The 20570-nt window shown below is 46.4% G+C and overlaps 2 protein-coding genes across 7 annotated transcripts in view; both read right to left on the bottom strand.

Annotated features, from left to right (window-relative positions):
- Positions 1 to 11581: 11581 nt before the first annotated feature.
- Positions 11582 to 20570, bottom strand: part of LOC121549626 (kelch-like protein 40b) — a 17678-nt gene continuing 8689 nt past the window's right edge. The window contains exons 4-7 of the mRNA XM_041861406.2: positions 16158 to 16265; positions 13292 to 13477; positions 12917 to 13066; positions 11582 to 12283 (exon numbers count right to left, since the gene is read on the bottom strand). Of these exons, the coding sequence (XP_041717340.2) occupies positions 12172 to 12283; positions 12917 to 13066; positions 13292 to 13477; positions 16158 to 16265 (556 nt within the window). The 3' untranslated portion in view covers positions 11582 to 12171. The remainder of the gene's footprint in view (positions 12284 to 12916; positions 13067 to 13291; positions 13478 to 16157; positions 16266 to 20570) is intronic.
- On the bottom strand, positions 13922 to 15042 carry LOC123486845. Of its 6 annotated transcripts, XM_045218053.1 has the most exons (4): positions 14910 to 15042; positions 14632 to 14749; positions 14175 to 14504; positions 13922 to 14024 (listed from the first exon to the last, which is right to left on the bottom strand). In XM_045218053.1, exons 1-4 carry the CDS (start codon positions 15017 to 15019, stop codon positions 13935 to 13937), a joined length of 648 nt encoding a protein of 215 aa, XP_045073988.1. In that variant the 5' UTR covers positions 15020 to 15042; the 3' UTR covers positions 13922 to 13934. The 6 variants fall into 6 exon arrangements, 5 of the variants coding, with proteins under 5 accessions (XP_045073988.1, XP_045073990.1, XP_045073991.1 ...); XM_045218055.1 differs by lacking the exon at positions 14632 to 14749 and having other exon boundaries at positions 14175 to 14537; positions 14924 to 15042; XM_045218056.1 differs by lacking the exon at positions 14632 to 14749 and having other exon boundaries at positions 14764 to 15042.

Genomic DNA, 20570 nt, shown 5'->3' on the forward strand with positions numbered 1-20570 from the left:
CAAACAAAGGTTTCTGTACCAAATATTAAGTTCTGCTTTTCTGATGTATCAAATACTTATGTCATGCAATAAAATGCAAATGAATTACTTAAAAATCATACAATATGATTTTTCTGGATTTTTGTTTTAGATTCCATCACAGTTGAAGTGTACCTATGATAAAAATTACAGACCTCTACATGCTTTGTAAGTAGGAAAACCTGCAAAATCGGCAGTGTATCAAATACTTGTTCTCCCCACTGTAGGTGTTCTATGTGGAACAATTTCTCTCTGACAGAAGTTTCTAGGTGTTCTGTGTGGAATGAATTCTCTATGAAAGTGACCTCTCTGTCCTAATAGAGGGATGTGGTGCCAGACATCTCCTGCAGAGCCCTGTCTCTCCTCTCCTCCTCATCCTCTTCTCTCTCCTCTCCCTCCTCTCTCCTCCTCTCCTACTCTCTCCTCTCCTCCTCTCCTCCCCTCCTCTCTCCTCTCTCCTCTCTCCTCCTCTCTCCTCTCTCCTCATCCTCCTCCCTCTTATCTCCTACTCTCTCCTCCTCCCTCCTATCTCCTACTCTCTCCTCCTCCCTTCCTCTCTCCTCCCCTCCTCTCTTCTCCTCCCCTCTCTCCTCATCCTCCTCTCCTCCTCTCCTCTCTCCTCCTCACAGTGAAGAGACTATATTAGCCAAGCCAACAGAACACAACAGACCAACAGGATATAATGAATAGCTTCCATCATTCTCTTAGCCACCTGTAGATGTAGCAAACTCTTCTTCTGATCTGTCTGTTAAAACACGTATCTGGCATCGCAATAACCAACTCCTGTGAGCTCACATGCTAGTGGTATTATTATAAAGCATTTAAAATCAATCCTGCATCTTATTTCTAACCTTAGTGATATATTTAAGATGTACTCTTTTTGTGTGTTAAATGTTAAAATTGTGACAGTTTGTGTAATTTGTGTGTGGCAACATTATACCATTATGTAAGGTGTTTTGGAAAGGTTATGACCAGCCAGTCACATTGGAAAGGTTATGACCAGCCAATCATATTGGAAAGGTTATGACCAGCCAATCACATTGGAAAGGTTATGACCAGCCAATCATATTGGAAAGGTTATGACCAGCCAATCACATTGGAAAGGTTATGACCAGCCAGTCACATTGGAAAGGTTATGACCAGCCAATCACAGGAGAATGCAGTAAAGTGTGCGTGCGTGTATGTATGTAACTACCAGAGACGAATGAGTAAAGGTTGTGTAAAATAGTCAATCTGACTCTGAATAAATTAACAATCAGCCAATCAGCTCTTGAGATTCCCAAAGTAGGAAGTAGAGAAGTGGAGAGATATTTATCTGACTTCTCGTCTGTTGCTGATGTTCAGAAACCACAGTGGTCTAAAGTATTTAAGTAAAAACACTTTAAAGTACTACTTAAGTAGTTTTTGGGGTATCTGTACTTTACTTTACTATTTATATTTTTGACAACTTTTACTTTTACTCCACTACATTCCTAAAGAAAATAATGTACTTTTTACTCCATACATTTTCCCCTGATACCCAAAAGTACTCGTTACATTTTGAATGCTTAGCAGGACAGGAAAATTGTCTAATTCACACACTTATCAAGAGAACATCCCTGGTCATCCCAACTGCCTCTGATCTGGCGGACTCACTAAACACAAATGCTTTGTTTGTAAATGATGTCTGAGTGTTGGAGTGTGCCCCTGACTATCCAACATTTAAATAACAAGAAAATGGTGCCGTCTGGTTTGCTTAATATAAGGATTTTTTAATTATTCGTACTTTTACTTTTACTTTTGATACTTAAGTATATTTAAAACCAAATACTTTTAGACTTTGACGCTGACTCTACATCACAGACGCTAGCCCAAAATCTATCAAGTATCACAATTTTGAAATGCTGTTAAGAAAAAACGATCTTATCTGCTCAATGATCTACTGTCCGAGAAACAGTTTAGATATATTGGAGAGCTGGTGAATTATTCCTTATGAAGAAGATATACAGTATAAAAAAAAAAAACACAAATGTAGTTGTTTCAACTAAATATTATTCAGTAACTGGTTCCACAGCCTTTTTTAGTTTACTCAACTTTTCGGTCCAAGTTACCTGAACTTAAACATTTTAGTTGGCCCAAACTTAGCTCCAACATGAGAAAATGTAAGCAAAAATGTTGTCGACTTAAAAAATATGTGTTTGCTCAAATTGTCTCATATGTTCATTCAGCTAGAAATTCTCATCTTGCATAACAAAAGGCTGTGGAACTAGTTACACACAGAGCTTTAACATACAACGTTTTCAACTGACATGTTTGACACACGTTGGCACGGTTACATTGTGCATGTTCATTTAGACAGTACTTCATATTCAACATGTCCTCACCAACCTCCTGGTTCACAGCATTCAACTCAAATTCAAAGTTCAGTAAAGAAAAATGAAAAAAAGGCTGTGGAACCAGTTGCTTAATAATATTTAGTTGAAACAACTACATTTTGTATTTATTTTATTTTTTATGGTGTATTCTGGAGAATTCCTATATCTGTATTCTATTGCACTAATCCTAAGCTTTTAGGTCTATAAACTTGGTTTAAAAGTAATCATAGTAGGGAAACGTATTGTCCCCCCAAAATGTGCAATCTTTGGCTTCACAATGGCAAAATGTGTAGAATAGAGGGAGATTAGCTTTAAAACTGCAAAATGTTTCTCTCTTCCCCATGGAAAAATGTGTTGCAGGAAATATGCTTTAAAACTGAAAATGTTTCTCTCAGGCTCATCACAAAATGTGTAGAATAGCATTATAAAACTGCACATTTTTCTCTCTGCCCCATGGCAAAATGTAGAAAGTTAGCAGCAGTCTGGTCCTGGAAGAGCAGGAGAAGAAGAGGAGGAGATGTCAAATGGGATTGTTGTGATGTTCCCCATCGGTAGACAATAGTAGCTGTTATATTATCTATGGGTCTATCTCTATAATACAGTCGTGGTCAAAAGTTTTGAGAATGACACAAGTATTGGTCTTCACAAAGTTCGCTGCTTCAGTGTGATGATATATTTTTTATCAGATGTTACTATGGTATACTGAAGTATAAATTACAAGCATTCCATAAGTGTCAAAGGCTTTTATTGACAATTACATTAAGTTTATGCAAAGAGTCAATATTTGCAGTGCTGACCCTTCTTTTTCAAGACCTCTGCAATCCGCCCTGGCATGCTGTCAATTAACTTCTGGGCCACATCCTGACTGATGGCAGCCCATTCTTGCATAATCAATGCTTGGAGTTTGTCAGAATTTGTGGGTTTTTGTTTGTCCACTCGCCTCTTGAGGATTGACCACAAGTTCTCAATGGGATTAAGGTCTGGGGAGTTTCCTGGCCATGGACCCAAAATGTCGATGTTTTGTTCCCCGAGCCACTTAGTCATCATGCTGGAAAAGGCATTGGTCGTCACCAAACTGTTCTTGGATGGTTGGGAGAAGTTGCTCTTGGAGAATGTGTAGGTACCATTCTTTATTCATGGCTGTGTTCTTAGGCAAAATTGTGAATGAGCCCACTCCCTTGGCTGAGATGCAACCCCACACATGAATGATCTCAGGATGCTTTACTGTTGGCATGACACAGGACTGATGGTAGCGCTCACCTTGTCTTCTCCGGACAAGGTGTTTTCCGGATGCCCCAAACAATCGGAAAGGGGATTCATCAGAGAAAATGACTTTACCCCAGTCCTCAGCAGTCCAATCCCTGTACCTTTTGCAGAATATCAGTCTGTCCCTGATGTTTTTCCTGGAGAGAAGTGGCTTCTTTGCTGCCCTTCTTGACACCTGGCCATCCTCCAAAAGTCTTTGCCTCACTGTGCGTGCAGATGCACTCGCACATGCCTGCTGCCATTCCTGAGCAAGTTCTGCACTGGTGGTGCCCCGATCCCGCAGCTGAATCAACTTTAGGAGACGGTCCTGGCGCTTGCTGGACTTTCTAAGGTGCCCTGAAGCCTTCTTCACAACAATTGAACCTCTCTCCTTGAAGTTATTGATGATCCGATAAATGGTTGATTTAGGTGCAATCTTACTAGCAGCAATATCCTTGCCTGTGAAGCCCTTTTTGTGCAAAGCAATGATGACGGCACGTGTTTCCTTGCAGGTAACCATGGTTAACAGAGGAAGAACAATGATTTCAAGCACCACCCTCCTTTTAAAGCTTCCAGTCTGTTATTCTAACTCAATCAGCATGACAGAGTTATCTCCAGCCTTGTCCTCGTCAACACTCTCACATGTGTTAACGAGAGAATCACTGACATGATGGCAGCTGGTCCTTTTGTGGCAGGGCTGAAATGCAGTGGAAATGTTTTTTTGGGATTAAGTTCATTTTCATGGCAAAGAGGGACTTTGCAATTAATTGCATTTCATCTGATCACTCTTCATGACATTCTGGAGTATATGCAAATTGCCATCATCGAAACTGAGGCAGCAGACTTTGAATAGTATTTGTGTCATTCTCAAAACTTTTGACCACGACTGTATATTCTGTAATATTATCTATCGGTCTATCTCTTATAGTATATTCTGTTATATTATCTATGGGTCTATCTATATAGTTAGTTGATGGAAATGAGATGCCATGGAAATGAATGTGATGTTGGTGGGTATTGGGTTAGTTAGGGTTGGTTGGTGGTTATTGGGTTAGTTAGGGTTGGTTAGTGGGTATTGGGTTAGTTAGGGTTGGTTGGTGGGTATTGGGTTAGTTAGGGTTGGTTGGTGGGTATTGGCTTAGTTAGGGTTGGTTGGTGGGTATTGGGTTAGTTAGGGTTGGTTGGTATTGGGTTAGTTAGGGTTGGTTGGTGGGTATTGGGTTAGTTAGGGTTATGGTTGGTTGGTGGGTATTGGGTTAGTTAGGGTTATGGTTGGTTGGTGGGTATTGGGTTAGTTAGGGTTGGTTGGTTGGTTGGTATTGGGTTAGTTAGGGTTGGTTGGTTGGTATAGGGTTAGTTAGGGTTATGGTTGGTTGGTGGGTATTGGGTTAGTTAGGGTTGGTTGGTATTGGGTTAGTTAGGGTTAGTTAGGGTTATGGTTGGTTGGTGGGTATTGGGTTAGTTAGGGTTGGTTGGTATTGGGTTAGTTAGGGTTGGTTGGTTGGTATTGGGTTAGTTAGGGTTATGGTTGGTTGGTGGGTATTGGGTTAGTTAGGGTTGGTTGGATATTGGGTTAGTTAGGGTTAGTTGGGGTTAGGGTTGGTATTGGGTAAGGAGTAATGGTAGTGGTGGTACTATTGATATAAGCACTTTGGGTCAGAATGGGGTTGCAACATTCCGGGATCCTCCAACCAGGATTTATAGAAAACCAGGGAATGTGTTCAATGTTCCTGGAATTTCGTAACAAGAGAGAGTAGTATTGAATAGGTACTATTAGGCAGAAAGCATTACTTTACAGCCAGCCCTTTATCGAGTCTTTGTGCCACGTCCCTCCAAGCACTCTAAGATGTGTGTTGATGGATCGGTGCTTGATTGGCTCACAATCAATATATTTACTGTATCTTAGAGAGGTTTCATTAGAGAAGGATAAAGGTCCCTAGGATCAGATGTGAAGGATTGTGGGTAGGGGAACTAGGTCTTAATTGTGTGAGTATGTTTAGAATCAGAGGTTTTTCATGAACAAGTACTTACTGGCCAATCCTGATTGATCAAATGCTTTGAATCTGTGTGAGCACAAGTCTAACATGGTAATGGATATGTTACACTCAAAGGAAAGAGTGAAAACACTGAAAGAGAAGGGACATTTAAAAGGACCCTGTTTAGTTACATGTCTTTAAACAAGTCCTTAAACCAGGGTATGTTGGAACTGATGAGTTGGTGCTTAGAAGTGTGATTGTTTGCATTCTACGTTCGTTGTAACTAAAGCAAATGTTTGTCAAAAAGTGAAACTAGGTAGGTCCGGCCGGCCGGATAGGTTAGGGCCGGAACGTTGAGTGTTTTTGTAAAGCCTGTTGGGATTTGTAGTTCTTGGGATAAGCTAATAGAGGGAGGTTGTAGTCCAGCAGGGTTGATTCTGTGGCCTTCTTCAGATGGAAGAAAAGAGTTTTGAAATTCGACCTCGATGGAGATTGTACTTCTATATGTTCCCTCTGGCTAGTGAGAAGACAGGGTGTATATTAAGGATTATGAAGACAGATGTGTTCATACTAGAAGATAAAGGAGTTGTTTTCACAACGGAGGTCCATTGTTTCTTTATGTTCTGTTCTGGTGTTAAAACACCAGACGTTAAAATCAAATGTTTCAAAGTAAGAGAGGTTGGTGGCTCTGCACATGTAAGGTTGATTAATGGGTAAACTAATGTGAGTTAGTAAACGTCTTATTGTTAATGTTGACTTTCTTTCTCTTCATAATAGAAATCAACAATGTATTACCTTAATCAGAGCTGAAACAGCATCTTCTCCTGTCACACTATAAGGGTTTCCATGTATCCAACTACTGTCTCCCACTGCTGCATTCAGCCAGTCATAATGTCCTCCTACCGCTGCATTCAGCCAGTCATAATGTGTCTGCCATTCGCTGATTCTATACTTTACCATGTAAACCCAATGTCTTAGTTGGCTGGTCTACATAGACCATGACTATACAGTGGTAGTTAGATATATAAACACCATACTAAAACAATGAGCACCGTAGTGTTTAGAGGTGCTATTAACATTACACTGTCATTTCTGTCATTTATCCTATCGGTTCGTGTTTATCGTGTGTAACACAGGAGACTAATACAGCATTTCAATATTAAACCATATAGATCAATTATTCCAAAACTGTTTAGTGTTTTTATTCCTGTGTGTAGAGAGGAGTGACGTTTGAATTACATGTTTTGGTTCTGTATCCAATGTTTCAATTAAATGTTTGAAATTAATGTTATTTTTTATTGACGGCATCCACAGGCTGCAACTCTTCTATACTGTGTTGATACCGCTGGTGTAGCAGCTGTAGAGACTGCCCTCTGTAGGACCACTACTGCCCTCTGTAGGACCACTACTGCCCTCTGTAGGACCACTACTGCCCTCTGTAGGACCAGTACTGCCCTCTGTAGGACCAGTACTGCCCTCTGTAGGACCACTACTGCCCTCTGTAGGACCACTACTGCCCTCTGTAGGACCACTACTGCCCTCTGTAGGACCAGTACTGCCCTCTGTAGGACCAGTACTGCCCTCTGTAGGACCACTACTGCCCTCTGTAGGACCAGTACTGCCCTCTGTAGGACCACTACTGCCCTCTGTAGGACCACTACTGCCCTCTGTAGGACCAGTACTGCCCTCTGTAGGACCACTACTGCCCTCTGTAGGACCAGTACTGCCCTCTGTAGGACCACTACTGCCCTCTGTAGGACCACTACTGCCCTCTGTAGGACCAGTACTGCCCTCTGTAGGACCACTACTGCCCTCTGTAGGACCACTACTGCCCTCTGTAGGACCACTACTGCCCTCTGTAGGACCACTACTGCCCTCTGTAGGACCACTACTGCCCTCTGTAGGACCAGTACTGCCCTCTGTAGGACCAGTACTGCCCTCTGTAGGACCAGTACTGCCCTCTGTAGGACCACTACTGCCCTCTGTAGGACCAGTACTGCCCTCTGTAGGACCAGTACTGCCCTCTGTAGGACCAGTACTGCCCTCTGTAGGACCAGTACTGCCCTCTGTAGGACCACTACTGCCCTCTGTAGGACCAGTACTGCCCTCTGTAGGACCAGTACTGCCCTCTGTAGGACCACTACTGCCCTCTGTAGGACCAGTACTGCCCTCTGTAGGACCACTACTGCCCTCTGTAGGACCACTACTGCCCTCTGTAGGACCAGTACTGCCCTCTGTAGGACCACTACTGCCCTCTGTAGGACCACTACTGCCCTCTGTAGGACCAGTACTGCCCTCTGTAGGACCACTACTGCCCTCTGTAGGACCAGTACTGCCCTCTGTAGGACCACTACTGCCCTCTGTAGGACCACTACTGCCCTCTGTAGGACCACCACTGCCCTCTGTAGGACCACTACTGCCCTCTGTAGGACCACTACTGCCCTCTGTAGGACCAGTACTGCCCTCTGTAGGACCAGTACTGCCCTCTGTAGGACCACTACTGCCCTCTGTAGGACCAGTACTGCCCTCTGTAGGACCAGTACTGCCCTCTGTAGGACCAGTACTGCCCTCTGTAGGACCAGTACTGCCCTCTGTAGGACCAGTACTGCCCTCTGTAGGACCAGTACTGCCCTCTGTAGGACCAGTACTGCCCTCTGTAGGACCACTACTGCCCTCTGTAGGACCAGTACTGCCCTCTGTAGGACCACTACTGCCCTCTGTAGGACCACTACTGCCCTCTGTAGGAACCTTCAGACAGAAATATGTTATGTAGACCAAGGAATTGTATCGGCTCTATTTGTGGCATTTCTATCTGCAACTTTCAACAACGTTTGGAAACTGGACGTGGTTCAGCTCTCATCTGGCTCCTGTGCCACACTGAGGGATTTACTATAGGATGGACTTTTAATGGATGGATTCAACAATAACACAGACGGTTTATCTTCAATTAGACTGTTTTATTTCACACAATTTATCTACACAGTGAAAAACGTAAATTCTTTCCCCCCTCCAGGAGTCTACTCTACGTATGCTCTTGTGAACTGCTAGCATTATGTGAGTTAGACTGTTAAACTCAGAGCAGATGTTTTGGTCCCGGTACTGGGTCCGGCGAGTTTGGGGGGTACCAGAGGGCATCATAGATGAACAGATTATAACATATACAATATAAAAAAGTGTTGTAATAATAGAGTCCTCTAGTCGAGTTGTGATACGAGTCCTTTAGACATGTTGATAGAGTCCTCTAGACGTGTTGATAATAGAGTCCTCTAGACAAGTTGATAATAGTCGTTGAGATGTGTTGTGATAATAGTCCTTTAGATGTGTTGATAATAGTATTTTAGATGTGTTGATAATAGAGTCCTCTAGATGTGTTGTGATAATTGTCCTTTAGATGTGTTGATAATAGTCTTTTAGATGTGTTGATAATAGAGTCCTCTAGATGTGTTGTGATAATAGTCCTTTAGATGTGTTGATAATAGAGTCCTCTAGATGTTTTGTGATAATAGTCATTTAGATATGTTGATAATAGAGTTCTCTAGATGTGTTGTGATAATAGTCCTTTAGATGTGTTGATAATAGAGTCCTCTAGATGTGTTGTGATAATAGTCCTTTAGATGTGTTGATAATAGAGTCCTCTAGATGTGTTGTGATAATAGTCTTTTAGATGTGTTGATAATAGAGTTCTCTAGATGTGTTGTGATAATAGTCCTTTAGATGTGTTGATAATAGAGTCCTCTAGATGTGTTGTGATAATAGTCCTTTAGATGTGTTGATAATAGAGTCCTAGATATGTTGTGATAATAGTCCTTTAGATGTGTTGATAATAGAGTTCTCTAGATGTGTTGTGATAATAGTCCTTTAGATGTGTTGATAATAGAGTCCTCTAGATGTGTTGTGATAATAGTCCTTTAGATGTGTTGATAATAGAGTCCTCTAGATGTGTTGTGATAATAGTCCTTTAGATGTGTTGATAATAGAGTCCTAGATATGTTGTGATAATAGTCCTTTAGATGTGTTGATAATAGAGTTCTCTAGATGTGTTGTGATAATAGTCCTTTAGATGTGTTGATAATAGAGTCCTCTAGATGTGTTGTGATAATAGTCCTTTAGATGTGTTGATAATAGAGTCCTCTAGATGTGTTGTGATAATAGTCCTTTAGATGTGTTGATAATAGAGTCCTCTAGATGTGTTGTGATAATAGTCCTTTAGATGTGTTGATAATAGAGTCCTCTAGATGTGTTGTGATAATAGTCCTTTAGATGTGTTGATAATAGAGTCCTCTAGATGTGTTGTGATAATAGTCCTTTAGATGTGTTAATAATAGAGTCCTCTAGATGTTTTGTGATAATAGTCATTTAGATATGTTGATAATAGAGTTCTCTAGATGTGTTGTGATAATAGTCCTTTAGATGTGTTAATAATAGAGTCCTCTAGATGTGTTGTGATAATAGTCCTTTAGATGTGTTGATAATAGAGTTCTCTAGATGTGTTGTGATAATAGTCCTTTAGATGTGTTGATAATAGAGTCCTCTAGATGTGTTGTGATAATAGTCCTTTAGACGTGTTGATAATAGTATTTTAGATGTGTTGCGGTGTTGGAAGAGGTGCAGCTCTTGTGGTTCCAGTCTTTTGACCTGCAGTAAAGTGTCAGAGACAGGCGGAGGTGTGGTGTGGAATCAAATGCAGGATGCAGATGCAAGTCCAAAATACTTTAATAAAGTCCACAGAATGAACGGCTACAAACAGAGCCGGAAGAACAAGGAAAATAACGCACTCAGCGTAAAAATACAACAAACGCACAACAGTGCGGACTCTCTATAAAAATAGAGCACAAACTGACTGGCAACACCTGCTGACATAGAACAACTACACACAACCACAAGACAGAAACAACGAGAACTTAAAGGACACATAATCAAGACAAAATGAGCAACAGGTGTACCAAAACAGACCAAACCAAACACACACAGAAACAACGAACGGTGGCAGCTAGTACTCCGGGGACGACGACCGCCGAAGCCTGCCCGAACAAGGAGAAGGAGCAGCCTCGGCAGAAACCGTGACATAAAGCCACTCAACATATACATTCCAGTCTTTCAAGCTTTACTAAAACAGAGATGCTATTTATTTATTTGTTTAATCTTTTTATTTGTTATACAGTACCAGTCAAAAGTTTGGACACACCTACTCATTCAAGGGTTTTTCTTTATTTTTACTATTTTATACATTGTAGAATAATAGTGAAGATATCAAAACTATGAAATAACACATATGGAATCATGTAGTAACCAAACAAGTGTTAAACAAATTGATGAAAGAAAAACCATTGAATGAGTAGCTGTGTCCAAACTTTGGACTGGTACTGTATATATATTTCTCCCCAATTTTGTGATATCCAATTGCGATCCAATTATTATCTTGTCTCATCGCTGCAACTCCCCAACGGGCTCGGGAGTGGTGAAGGTCGAGTCATGTGTCCTCTGAAACTTAACCTGGAAGCCAGCTGCACCAATTTGTCAGAGGAAACACCGTTCAACTGACGACTGAAGTCAGCCTGCAGGTGCCCGGACCGCCATAAGGAGTCGCTAGAGCGCGATGAGCCAAGTAAAGCTCCCCCGGCCAAGCCCTCCCCTAACCCGGACGACGCTGGGCCAATTGTGCGCCACCCTATGGGACTCCCGGTCACGGCCGGTTGTGACACAGCCTGGGATCGAACCCGGGTCTGTAGTGACGCCTCAAGCACTGAGATGCAGTGCCTTAGACCGCTGCGCCACTCGGGAGGCCCCAGAGATGCTTTTCCATGTGACCTCCCACTAATTCCCTCCAGGTCAAACACAGATGTCATGGGTTGGAACAGGTGGCACAGTGAGGAGTGTAACATCTTTAAAACTTGGTGAGTCTCATGGTGTTGAGGAGTGTTACATCTTGGTGAGTCGGAGCGTGTTGAGTGTTACATCTTGGTGAGTCGGAGCATGTTGAGTGTTACATCTTGGTGCGTCGGAGCGTGTTGAGGAGTGTTACATCTTGGTGAGTCGGAGCGTGTTGAGTGTTACATCTTGGTGAGTCGGAGCGTGTTGAGTGTTACATCTTGGTGAGTCGGAGCGTGTTGAGTGTTACATCTTGGTGCGTCGGAGCGTGTTGAGGAGTGTTACATCTTGGTGAGTCGGAGCGTGTTGAGGAGTGTTACATCTTGGTGAGTCGGAGCGTGTTGGAGTGTTACATCTTGGTGAGTCGGAGCGTGTTGAGTGTTACATCTTGGTGAGTCGGAGCGTGTTGAGTGTTACATCTTGGTGAGTCGGAGCGTGTTGAGTGTTACATCTTGGTGAGTCGGAGCGTGTTGAGTGTTACATCTTGGTGAGTCGGAGCGTGTTGAGGAGTGTTACATCTTGGTGAGTCGGAGCGTGTTGAGTGTTACATCTTGGTGAGTCGGAGCGTGTTGAGGAGTGTTACATCTTGGTGCGTCGGAGCGTGTTGAGGAGTGTTACATCTTGGTGAGTCGGAGCATGTTGAGTGTTACATCTTGGTGCGTCGGAGCGTGTTGAGTGTTACATCTTGGTGAGTCGGAGTGTGTTGAGTGTTACATCTTGGTGAGTCGGAGCGTGTTGAGTCGCGCCCCCAGGATGGTGGCCCCAGAGGCATATTGGATCTCCCGCAGAACGCCCACCCACTTCCTTTCCCCCTCGTCATACCTGTAGGAGGAAAGGACAGGACATCAGGTAAGAGGACAGAACAGGATGTTAGGTAAGAGGACAGAACAGGATGTTAGGTAAGAGGACAGAACAGGATGTTAGGTAAGAGGACAGAACAGGCCGTCAGGTAAGAGAACAGAACAGGATGTTAGGTAAGAGAACAGAACAGGATGTTAGGTAAGAGGACAGAACAGGATGTTAGGTAAGAGGACAGAACAGGATGTTAGGTAAGAGGACAGAACAGGATGTTAGGTAAGAGAACAGAACAGGCCGTCAGGTAAGAGGACAGAACAGGCCGTCAGGTAAGAGAACAGAACAGGATGTTAGGTAAGAGGACAGAACAGGATGTTAGGTAAGAGAACAGAACAGGATGTTAGGTAAGAGAACATAACAGGATGTTAGGTAAGAGAACAGAACAGGATGTTAGGTAAGAGAACAGAACAGGTTGTTAGGTAAGAGGACAGAACAGGACGTCAGGTATGAGGACAGATGAGGACAGAACAGGAGTCTGTAGTGACCATAGGTCTTGTAGTGAAATGATTTGGAGCATTTGTGGCCCAGTGTGTCAGTGTTGCTATCAGCACTTTAACCAGAGCCCTGATCCTCCCTGCCAGGCGTCTGTGTGTTCCTCACCTCCAGATGTCGTTCATCTCCTTGGGGAGGAGTTCCTCCTTGTCCTCGCTGGGCATCATGGCGAAGCCTCCGACAGCGTAGAGACCCCCGGCCACCGATGCCAGACTGAGAGAGCTACGACCCTGAGGGAACTCCACAAAGTCTGACCACCTGGCGATACAGATTAGGGGTTTAACAGCCATATGAGTAGAGGTAAATCAATCACTGTTCATTGTTATCGAATCATCATCAGCTCCCAGAGAGAATATGTTGGCAGGACAGTTAACTCAGACTTCATAGCACTTTCAGCAATGTGAAATCTGACTTGTTGGTATTACTGTGGTAGACCTCCATGAAGTCTGACACACACACTGAGGCTGCAGGTATGCTACTGACCTGTTTGTTTTGATGTCGTAGACCTCCACGGTGTCCGTCAGGCCGGTGTCTGTAACGCCTGCTGCTACGTAGATCTTGTCTTTATGGATGGTGGCTCCGAACAGAGAGCGGGCCAGCTGCATCGGAGCCAGCTCCTTCCACTCAAACCGCTGTGCATCGTACGCACACATCCTCCTCATCACCTTCCTACAGAACAGACACATCCTCCTCATCACCTTCCTACAGGACAGACACATCCTCCTCATCACCTTCCTACAGAACAGACACATCCTCCTCATCACCTTCCTACAGGACAGACACATCCTCCTCATCACCTTCCTACAGGACAGACACATCCTCCTCATCACCTTCCTACAGGACAGACACATCCTCCTCATCACCTTCCTACAGGACAGACACATCCTCCTCATCACCTTCCTACAGAACAGACACATCCTCCTCATCACCTTCCTACAGAACAGACACATCCTCCTCATCACCTTCCTACAGGACAGACACATCCTCCTCATCACCTTCCTCCAGAACAGACACATCCTCCTCATCACCTTCCTACAGAACAGACACATCCTCCTCATCACCTTCCTACAGACACATCCTCCTCATCACCTTCCTACAGAACAGACACATCCTCCTCATCACCTTCCTACAGACACATCCTCCTCATCACCTTCCTCCAGGACAGACACATCCTCCTCATCACCTTCCTACAGGACAGACACATCCTCCTCATCACCTTCCTACAGACACATCCTCCTCATCACCTTCCTACAGAACAGACACATCCTCCTCATCACCTTCCTCCAGAACAGACACATCCTCCTCATCACCTTCCTACAGACACATCCTCCTCATCACCTTCCTACAGACACATCCTCCTCATCACCTTCCTCCAGAACAGACACATCCTCCTCATCACCTTCCTACAGAACAGACACATCCTCCTCATCACCTTCCTACAGAACAGACACATCCTCCTCATCACCTTCCTACAGGACAGACACATCCTCCTCATCACCTTCCTACAGAACAGACACATCCTCCTCATCACCTTCCTCCAGGACAGACACATCCTCCTCATCACCTTCCTCCAGGACAGACACATCCTCCTCATCACCTTCCTCCAGGACAGACACATCCTCCTCATCACCTTCCTACAGAACAGACACATCCTCCTCATCACCTTCCTACAGGACAGACACATCCTCCTCATCACCTTCCTACAGGACAGACACATCCTCCTCATCACCTTCCTACAGACACATCCTCCTCATCACCTTCCTCCAGGACAGACACATCCTCCTCATCACCTTCCTACAGAACAGACACATCCTCCTCATCACCTTCCTACAGAACAGACACATCCTCCTCATCACCTTCCTACAGAACAGACACATCCTCCTCATCACCTTCCTCCAGGACAGACACATCCTCCTCATCACCTTCCTACAGGACAGACACCTCCTCCTCATCACCTTCCTACAGAACAGACACATCCTCCTCATCACCTTCCTACAGGACAGACACATCCTCCTCATCACCTTCCTCCAGGACAGACACATCCTACTCATCACCTTCCTACAGGACAGACACATCCTCCTCATCACCTTCCTACAGACACATCCTCCTCATCACCTTCCTACAGGACAGACACATCCTCCTCATCACCTTCCTCCAGGACAGACACATCCTCCTCATCACCTTCCTACAGGACAGACACATCCTCCTCATCACCTTCCTACAGAACAGACACATCCTCCTCATCACCTTCCTACAGACACATCCTCCTCATCACCTTCCTCCAGGACAGACACACATCCTAGTAGTAGCAGCAGTAGTAGTTGTTGTTGTTAGTGACCATACTGTCGGGGAAGGACTGCCCGTTCCATGATCTCGCCATCACGGTTGACATCTCCGTTGTGTCCTCCTCCCAGAGTGCGAAGAGCCTTGGCGTGACCCTGGACAACACCCTGTCGTTCTCCGCTAACATCAAGGCGGTGACCCGATCCTGTAGGTTCATGCTCTACAACATTCGGAGAGTACGACCCTGCCTTACACATGAAGCGGCACAGGTCCTAATCCAGGCACTTGTCATCTCCCGTCTGGATTACTGCAACTCGCTGTTGGCTGGGCTCCCCTGCCTGTGCCATTAAACCCCCTACAACTCATCCAGAATGCCGCAGCCCGTCTGGTGTTCAACCTTCCCAAGTTCTCTCACGTCACCCCGCTCCTCCGCACACTCCACTGGCTTCCAGTTGAAGCTCGCATCTGCTACAAGACCATGGTGCTTGCCTACGGAGCTGTGAGGGGAACGGCACCTCCGTACCTTCAGGCTCTGATCAGTCCCTACACCCAATCGAGGGCACTGCGTTCATCCACCTCTGGCCTGCTGGCTCCCCTACCTCTGCGGAAGCATAGTTCCCGCTCAGCCCAGTCAAAACTATTCTCTGCTCTGGCACCCCAATGGTGGAACAAGCTCCCTCACGACGCCAGGACAGCGGAGTCACTCACCACCTTCCGGAGACATTTGAAACCCCACCTCTTTAAGGAATACCCCCCCCCCCCCAAAAAAAAATAAACATTGTAAAGTGGTTATCCCACTGGCTATAAGGTGAATGCACCTATTTGTAAGTCGCTCTGGATAAGAGCGTCTGCTAAATGACGTAAATGTAAATGTAAATGTAATACTGTCTGGAGGGACTGAAGAGTGCCTTAACGTCTTAACTGAGCTGTACACCGTGACTGAGCTGTACACCGTGACTGAGCTGGACACCGTGACTGAGCTGGACACCGTGACTGAGCTGGACACCGTGACTGAGCTGTACATCAGCAGTGTGGAGGAGAACGCAGTATCACGTTGATAACTCACTTGCCATCCGACTTTCCTCCGATCACGAAGATGAGTCCGTCGTGAGACACAGTAGCGTGGCCGTAGACGGGGTATGGGAGGGGGTCAGACTCGCCCCATTTAAAAGACCTGAAGAGGACAGACACAGAGAGGTACACATTAGACTGCTAGTTCAGACTACATTCTAACCCTAGCTTTGACAACGGGAACAGACATCCTAATGACATCACTCCTCTGAGGCAGCAGGTTGAATGACTCTTCCACTGTGATGTGATTCATATCTTTGTCACATAGACAGGACTGTTACTGGATGTATTTACTGGTCCTGTCATGTAGACAGGACTGTTACTGGATGTATTTACTGGTTCTGTAACGTAGACGGGACTGTTCTGTAACGTAGACGGGACTGTTCTGTAACGTAGACAGGACTGTTCTGTAACGTAGACGGGACTGTTCTGTAACGTAGACAGGACTGTTCTGTAACGTAGACGGGACTGTTCTGTAACGTAGACGGGACTGTTCTGTAACGTAGACGGGACTGTTCTGTAACGTAGACGGGACTGTTCTGTAACGTAGACGGGACTGTTCTGTAACGTAGACGGGACTGTTCTGTAGCGTAGACGGGACTGTTCTGTAGCGTAGACGGGACTGTTCTGTAACGTAGACGGGACTGTTCTGTAACGTAGACGGGACTGTTCTGTAACGTAGACGGGACTGTATGTGTGTACTTTCCCCCTCTACTACTTAGAATGCAAAGACTCAGCAGAGTAACGCAGTGGTCTAAGGCTCTGACCGGGAGACTCAGCAGAGTGGCGCAGTGGTCTAAGGCTCTGACCGGGAGACTCAGCAGAGTGGCGCAGTGGTCTAAGGCTCTGACCGGGAGACTCAGCAGAGTGGCGCAGTGGTCTAAGGCTCTGACCGGGAGACTCAGCAGAGTGGCGCAGTGGTCTAAGGCTCTGACCGGGAGACTCAGCAGAGTGGCGCAGTGGTCTAAGGCTCTGACCGGGAGACTCAGCAGAGTGGCGCAGTGGTCTAAGGCTCTGACCGGGAGACTCAGCAGAGTGGCGCAGTGGTCTAAGGCTCTGACCGGGAGACTCAGCAGAGTGGCGCAGTGGTCTAAGGCTCTGACCGGGAGACTCAGCAGAGTAACGCAGTGGTCTAAGGCTCTGTCGCAGCCGGCCGCGACCGGGAGACTCAGCAGAGTGGCGCAGTGGTCTAAGGCTCTGACCGGGAGACTCAGCAGAGTGGCGCAGTGGTCTAAGGCTCTGACCGGGAGACTCAGCAGAGTAACGCAGTGGTCTAAGGCTCTGTCGCAGCCGGCCGCGACCGGGAGACTCAGCAGAGTAACGCAGTGGTCTAAGGCTCTGTCGCAGCCGGCCGCGACCGGGAGACTCAGCAGAGTGGCGCAGTGGTCTAAGGCTCTGACCGGGAGACTCAGCAGAGTAACGCAGTGGTCTAAGGCTCTGTCGCAGCCGGCCGCGACCGGGAGACTCAGCAGAGTGGCGCAGTGGTCTAAGGCTCTGTCGCAGCCGGCCGCGACCGGGAGACTCAGCAGAGTAACGCAGTGGTCTAAGGCTCTGTCGCAGCCGGCCGCGACCGGGAGACTCAGCAGAGTGGCGCAGTGGTCTAAGGCTCTGTCGCAGCCGGCCGCGACCGGGAGACTCAGCAGAGTAACGCAGTGGTCTAAGGCTCTGTCGCAGCCGGCCGCGACCGGGAGACTCAGCAGAGTGGCGCAGTGGTCTAAGGCTCTGTCGCAGCCGGCCGCGACCGGGAGACTCAGCAGAGTGGCGCAGTGGTCTAAGGCTCTGTCGCAGCCGGCCGCGACCGGGAGAGTCAGCAGAGTAAACATGAAACATTGTGGAGGTTGTTCACTCAATCTGACATTAATCTCTGAGAGCAGTGGTCTCTCTAGGTTTTACCTCAGTCAAACTCTGCTACCTGCCTGAATCTGGTCTCTCTAGGTTTTACCTCAGTCAACTCTGCTACCTGCCTGAATCTGGTCTTTAGATTTTCCCTGAGACAAACTCTGCTAGCTGCCTGAATCTGGTCTTTAGATTTTCCCTGAGACAAACTCTGCTACCTGCCTGAATCTGGTCATTAGATGTTCCCTGAGACAAACTCTGCTACCTGCCTGAATCTGGTCTTTAGATTTTCCCTGAGACAAACTCTGCTACCTGCCTGAATCTGGTCATTAGATTTTCCCTGAGACAAACTCTGCTACCTGCCTGAATCTGCAAATTTGATCATTACTCTGGAAATAGATCTTAGAAGGCCCCATTGGCAGTCAATCTTTTAAACTTACTGTCTGTCATAGACCATCACTGAGTCCAGAGGGTTAGGGATTAGGGGTTAGGGGTTAGGGGTTAGGGTTAGGGGTTAGGGGTTAGGGTTAGGGGTTAGGGGTTAGGGGTTAGGGGTTAGGGTTAGGGTTATGGGTTAGGGTTAGGGTCATGTAACAGGGTAACTTACTGTCTGTCATAGACCATCACTGAGTCCAGAGGGTTAGGGGTTAGGGGTTAGGGTTAGGGTTAGGGGTTAGGGGTTAGGGTTAGGGTTAGGGGTTAGGGTTAGGGGTTAGGGGTTAGGGGTTAGGGTTAGGGTTAGGGTCATGTAACAGGGTAACTTACTGTCTGTCATAGACCATCACTGAGTCCAGGGGGTTAGGGGTTAGGGGTTAGGGTTAGGGTAGGGGTTAGGGTTAGGGTCATGTAACAGGGTAACTTACTGTCTGTCATAGACCATCACTGAGTCCAGAGGGTTAGGGGGGTTAGGGGTTAGGGGTTAGGGGTTAGGGGTTAGGGTTAGGGTCATGTAACAGGGTAACTTACTGTCTGTCATAGACCATCACTGAGTCCAGGGGGTTAGGGGGTTAGGGTTAGGGGTTAGGGGTTAGGGGTTAGGGTTAGGGTCATGTAACAGGGTAACTTACTGTCTGTCATAGACCATCACTGAGTCCAGAGGGTTAGGGGTTAGGGGTTAGGGGTTAGGGTTAGAGGTTAGGGGTTAGGGTTAGGGTCATGTAACAGGGTAACTTACTGTCTGTCATAGACCATCACTGAGTCCAGAGGGTTAGGGGTTAGGGGTTAGGGTTAGGGGTTAGGGTTAGGGTTAGGGTTAGGGTTAGGGTCATGTAACAGGGTAACTTACTGTCTGTCATAGACCATCACTGAGTCCAGAGGGTTAGGGGTTAGGGTTAGGGTCATGTAACAGGGTAACTTACTGTCTGTCATAGACCATCACTGAGTCCAGGGGGTTAGGGGTTAGGGGTTAGGAGGGTTAGGGGTTAGGGGGTTAGGGTTAGGGTTAGGGGTTAGGGGTTAGGGGTTAGGGTTAGGGTCATGTAACAGGGTAACTTACTGTCTGTCATAGACCATCACTGAGTCCAGGGGGTTAGGGGTTAGGGGTTAGGGGTTAGGGTTAGGGGTTAGGGGTTAGGGGTTAGGGTTAGGGTTAGTCAGGGGTTAAGGGTTAGGGGTTAGGGAGTTAGGGGTTAGGGGTTAGGGGTTAGGGTTAGGTTAGGGTCATGTAACAGGGTAACTTACTGTCTGTCATAGACCATCACTGAGTCCAGGGGGTAGGGTTAGGGGTTAGGGGTTAGGGTTAGGGGTTAGGGTTAGGGTTTAGGGTTAGGGTTAGGGGTTAGGGGTTAGGGTTAGGGTTAGGAGTTAGGGGTTAGGGGTTAGGGTTAGGGTTAGGGTCATGTAACAGGGTAACTTACTGTCTGTCATAGACCATCACTGAGTCCAGGGGGTTAGGGGTTAGGGGTTAGGGTTAGGGGTTAGGGGTTAGGGTTAGGGTCATGTAACAGGGTAACTTACTGTCTGTCATAGACCATCACTGAGTCCAGGGGGTTAGGGGTTAGGGGTTAGGGGTTAGGGTTAGGGTTAGGGGTTAGGGGTTAGGGTTAGGGTCATGTAACAGGGTAACTTACTGTCTGTCATAGACCATCACTGAGTCCAGGGGGTTAGGGGTTAGGGTTAGGGGTTAGGGGTTAGGGGTTAGGGTTAGGGTCATGTAACAGGGTAACTTACTGTCTGTCATAGACCATCACTGAGTCCAGGGGTTAGGGTTAGGGGTTAGGGTTAGGGGTTAGGGGTTAGGGTTAGTGTCATGTAACAGGGTAACTTACTGTCTGTCATAGACCATCACTGAGTCCAGGGGGTTAGGGGTTAGGGGTTAGGGTTAGGGGTTAGGGGTTAGGGGTTAGGGGTTAGGGGGTTAGGGGGGTCATGTAACAGGGTAACTTACTGTCTGTCATAGACCATCACTGAGTCCAGGGGGTTAGGGGGTTAGGGGTTAGGGTTAGGGGTTAGGGTTAGGGGTTAGGGGTTAGGGGTTAGGTTAGGGTCATGTAACAGGGTAACTTACTGTCTGTCATAGACCATCACTGAGTCCAGGGGGTTAGGGGTTAGGGGGTTAGGGGTTAGGGGTTAG

Source organism: Coregonus clupeaformis, unplaced genomic scaffold (assembly GCF_020615455.1).
Source record: "Coregonus clupeaformis isolate EN_2021a unplaced genomic scaffold, ASM2061545v1 scaf1331, whole genome shotgun sequence".
Classification (NCBI taxonomy): domain Eukaryota; kingdom Metazoa; phylum Chordata; class Actinopteri; order Salmoniformes; family Salmonidae; genus Coregonus; species Coregonus clupeaformis.

What these genes read in the sequence shown, in the direction of transcription:
- LOC123486845 (XM_045218053.1), bottom strand. Translation starts at nt 15,019, where the DNA reads ATGAGGAGGATGTGTCTGTCCTGTAGGAAGGTGATGAGGAGGATGTGT. An exon ending in TGTGTCTGTTCTGTAGGAAG is followed by an intron (nt 14,505 to 14,631) that starts GTGATGAGGAGG and finishes TCCTGTAGGAAG; the next exon opens with GTGATGAGGAGGATGTGTCT. An exon ending in TGTGTCTGTTCTGGAGGAAG is followed by an intron (nt 14,025 to 14,174) that starts GTGATGAGGAGG and finishes GTCTGTAGGAAG; the next exon opens with GTGATGAGGAGGATGTGTCT.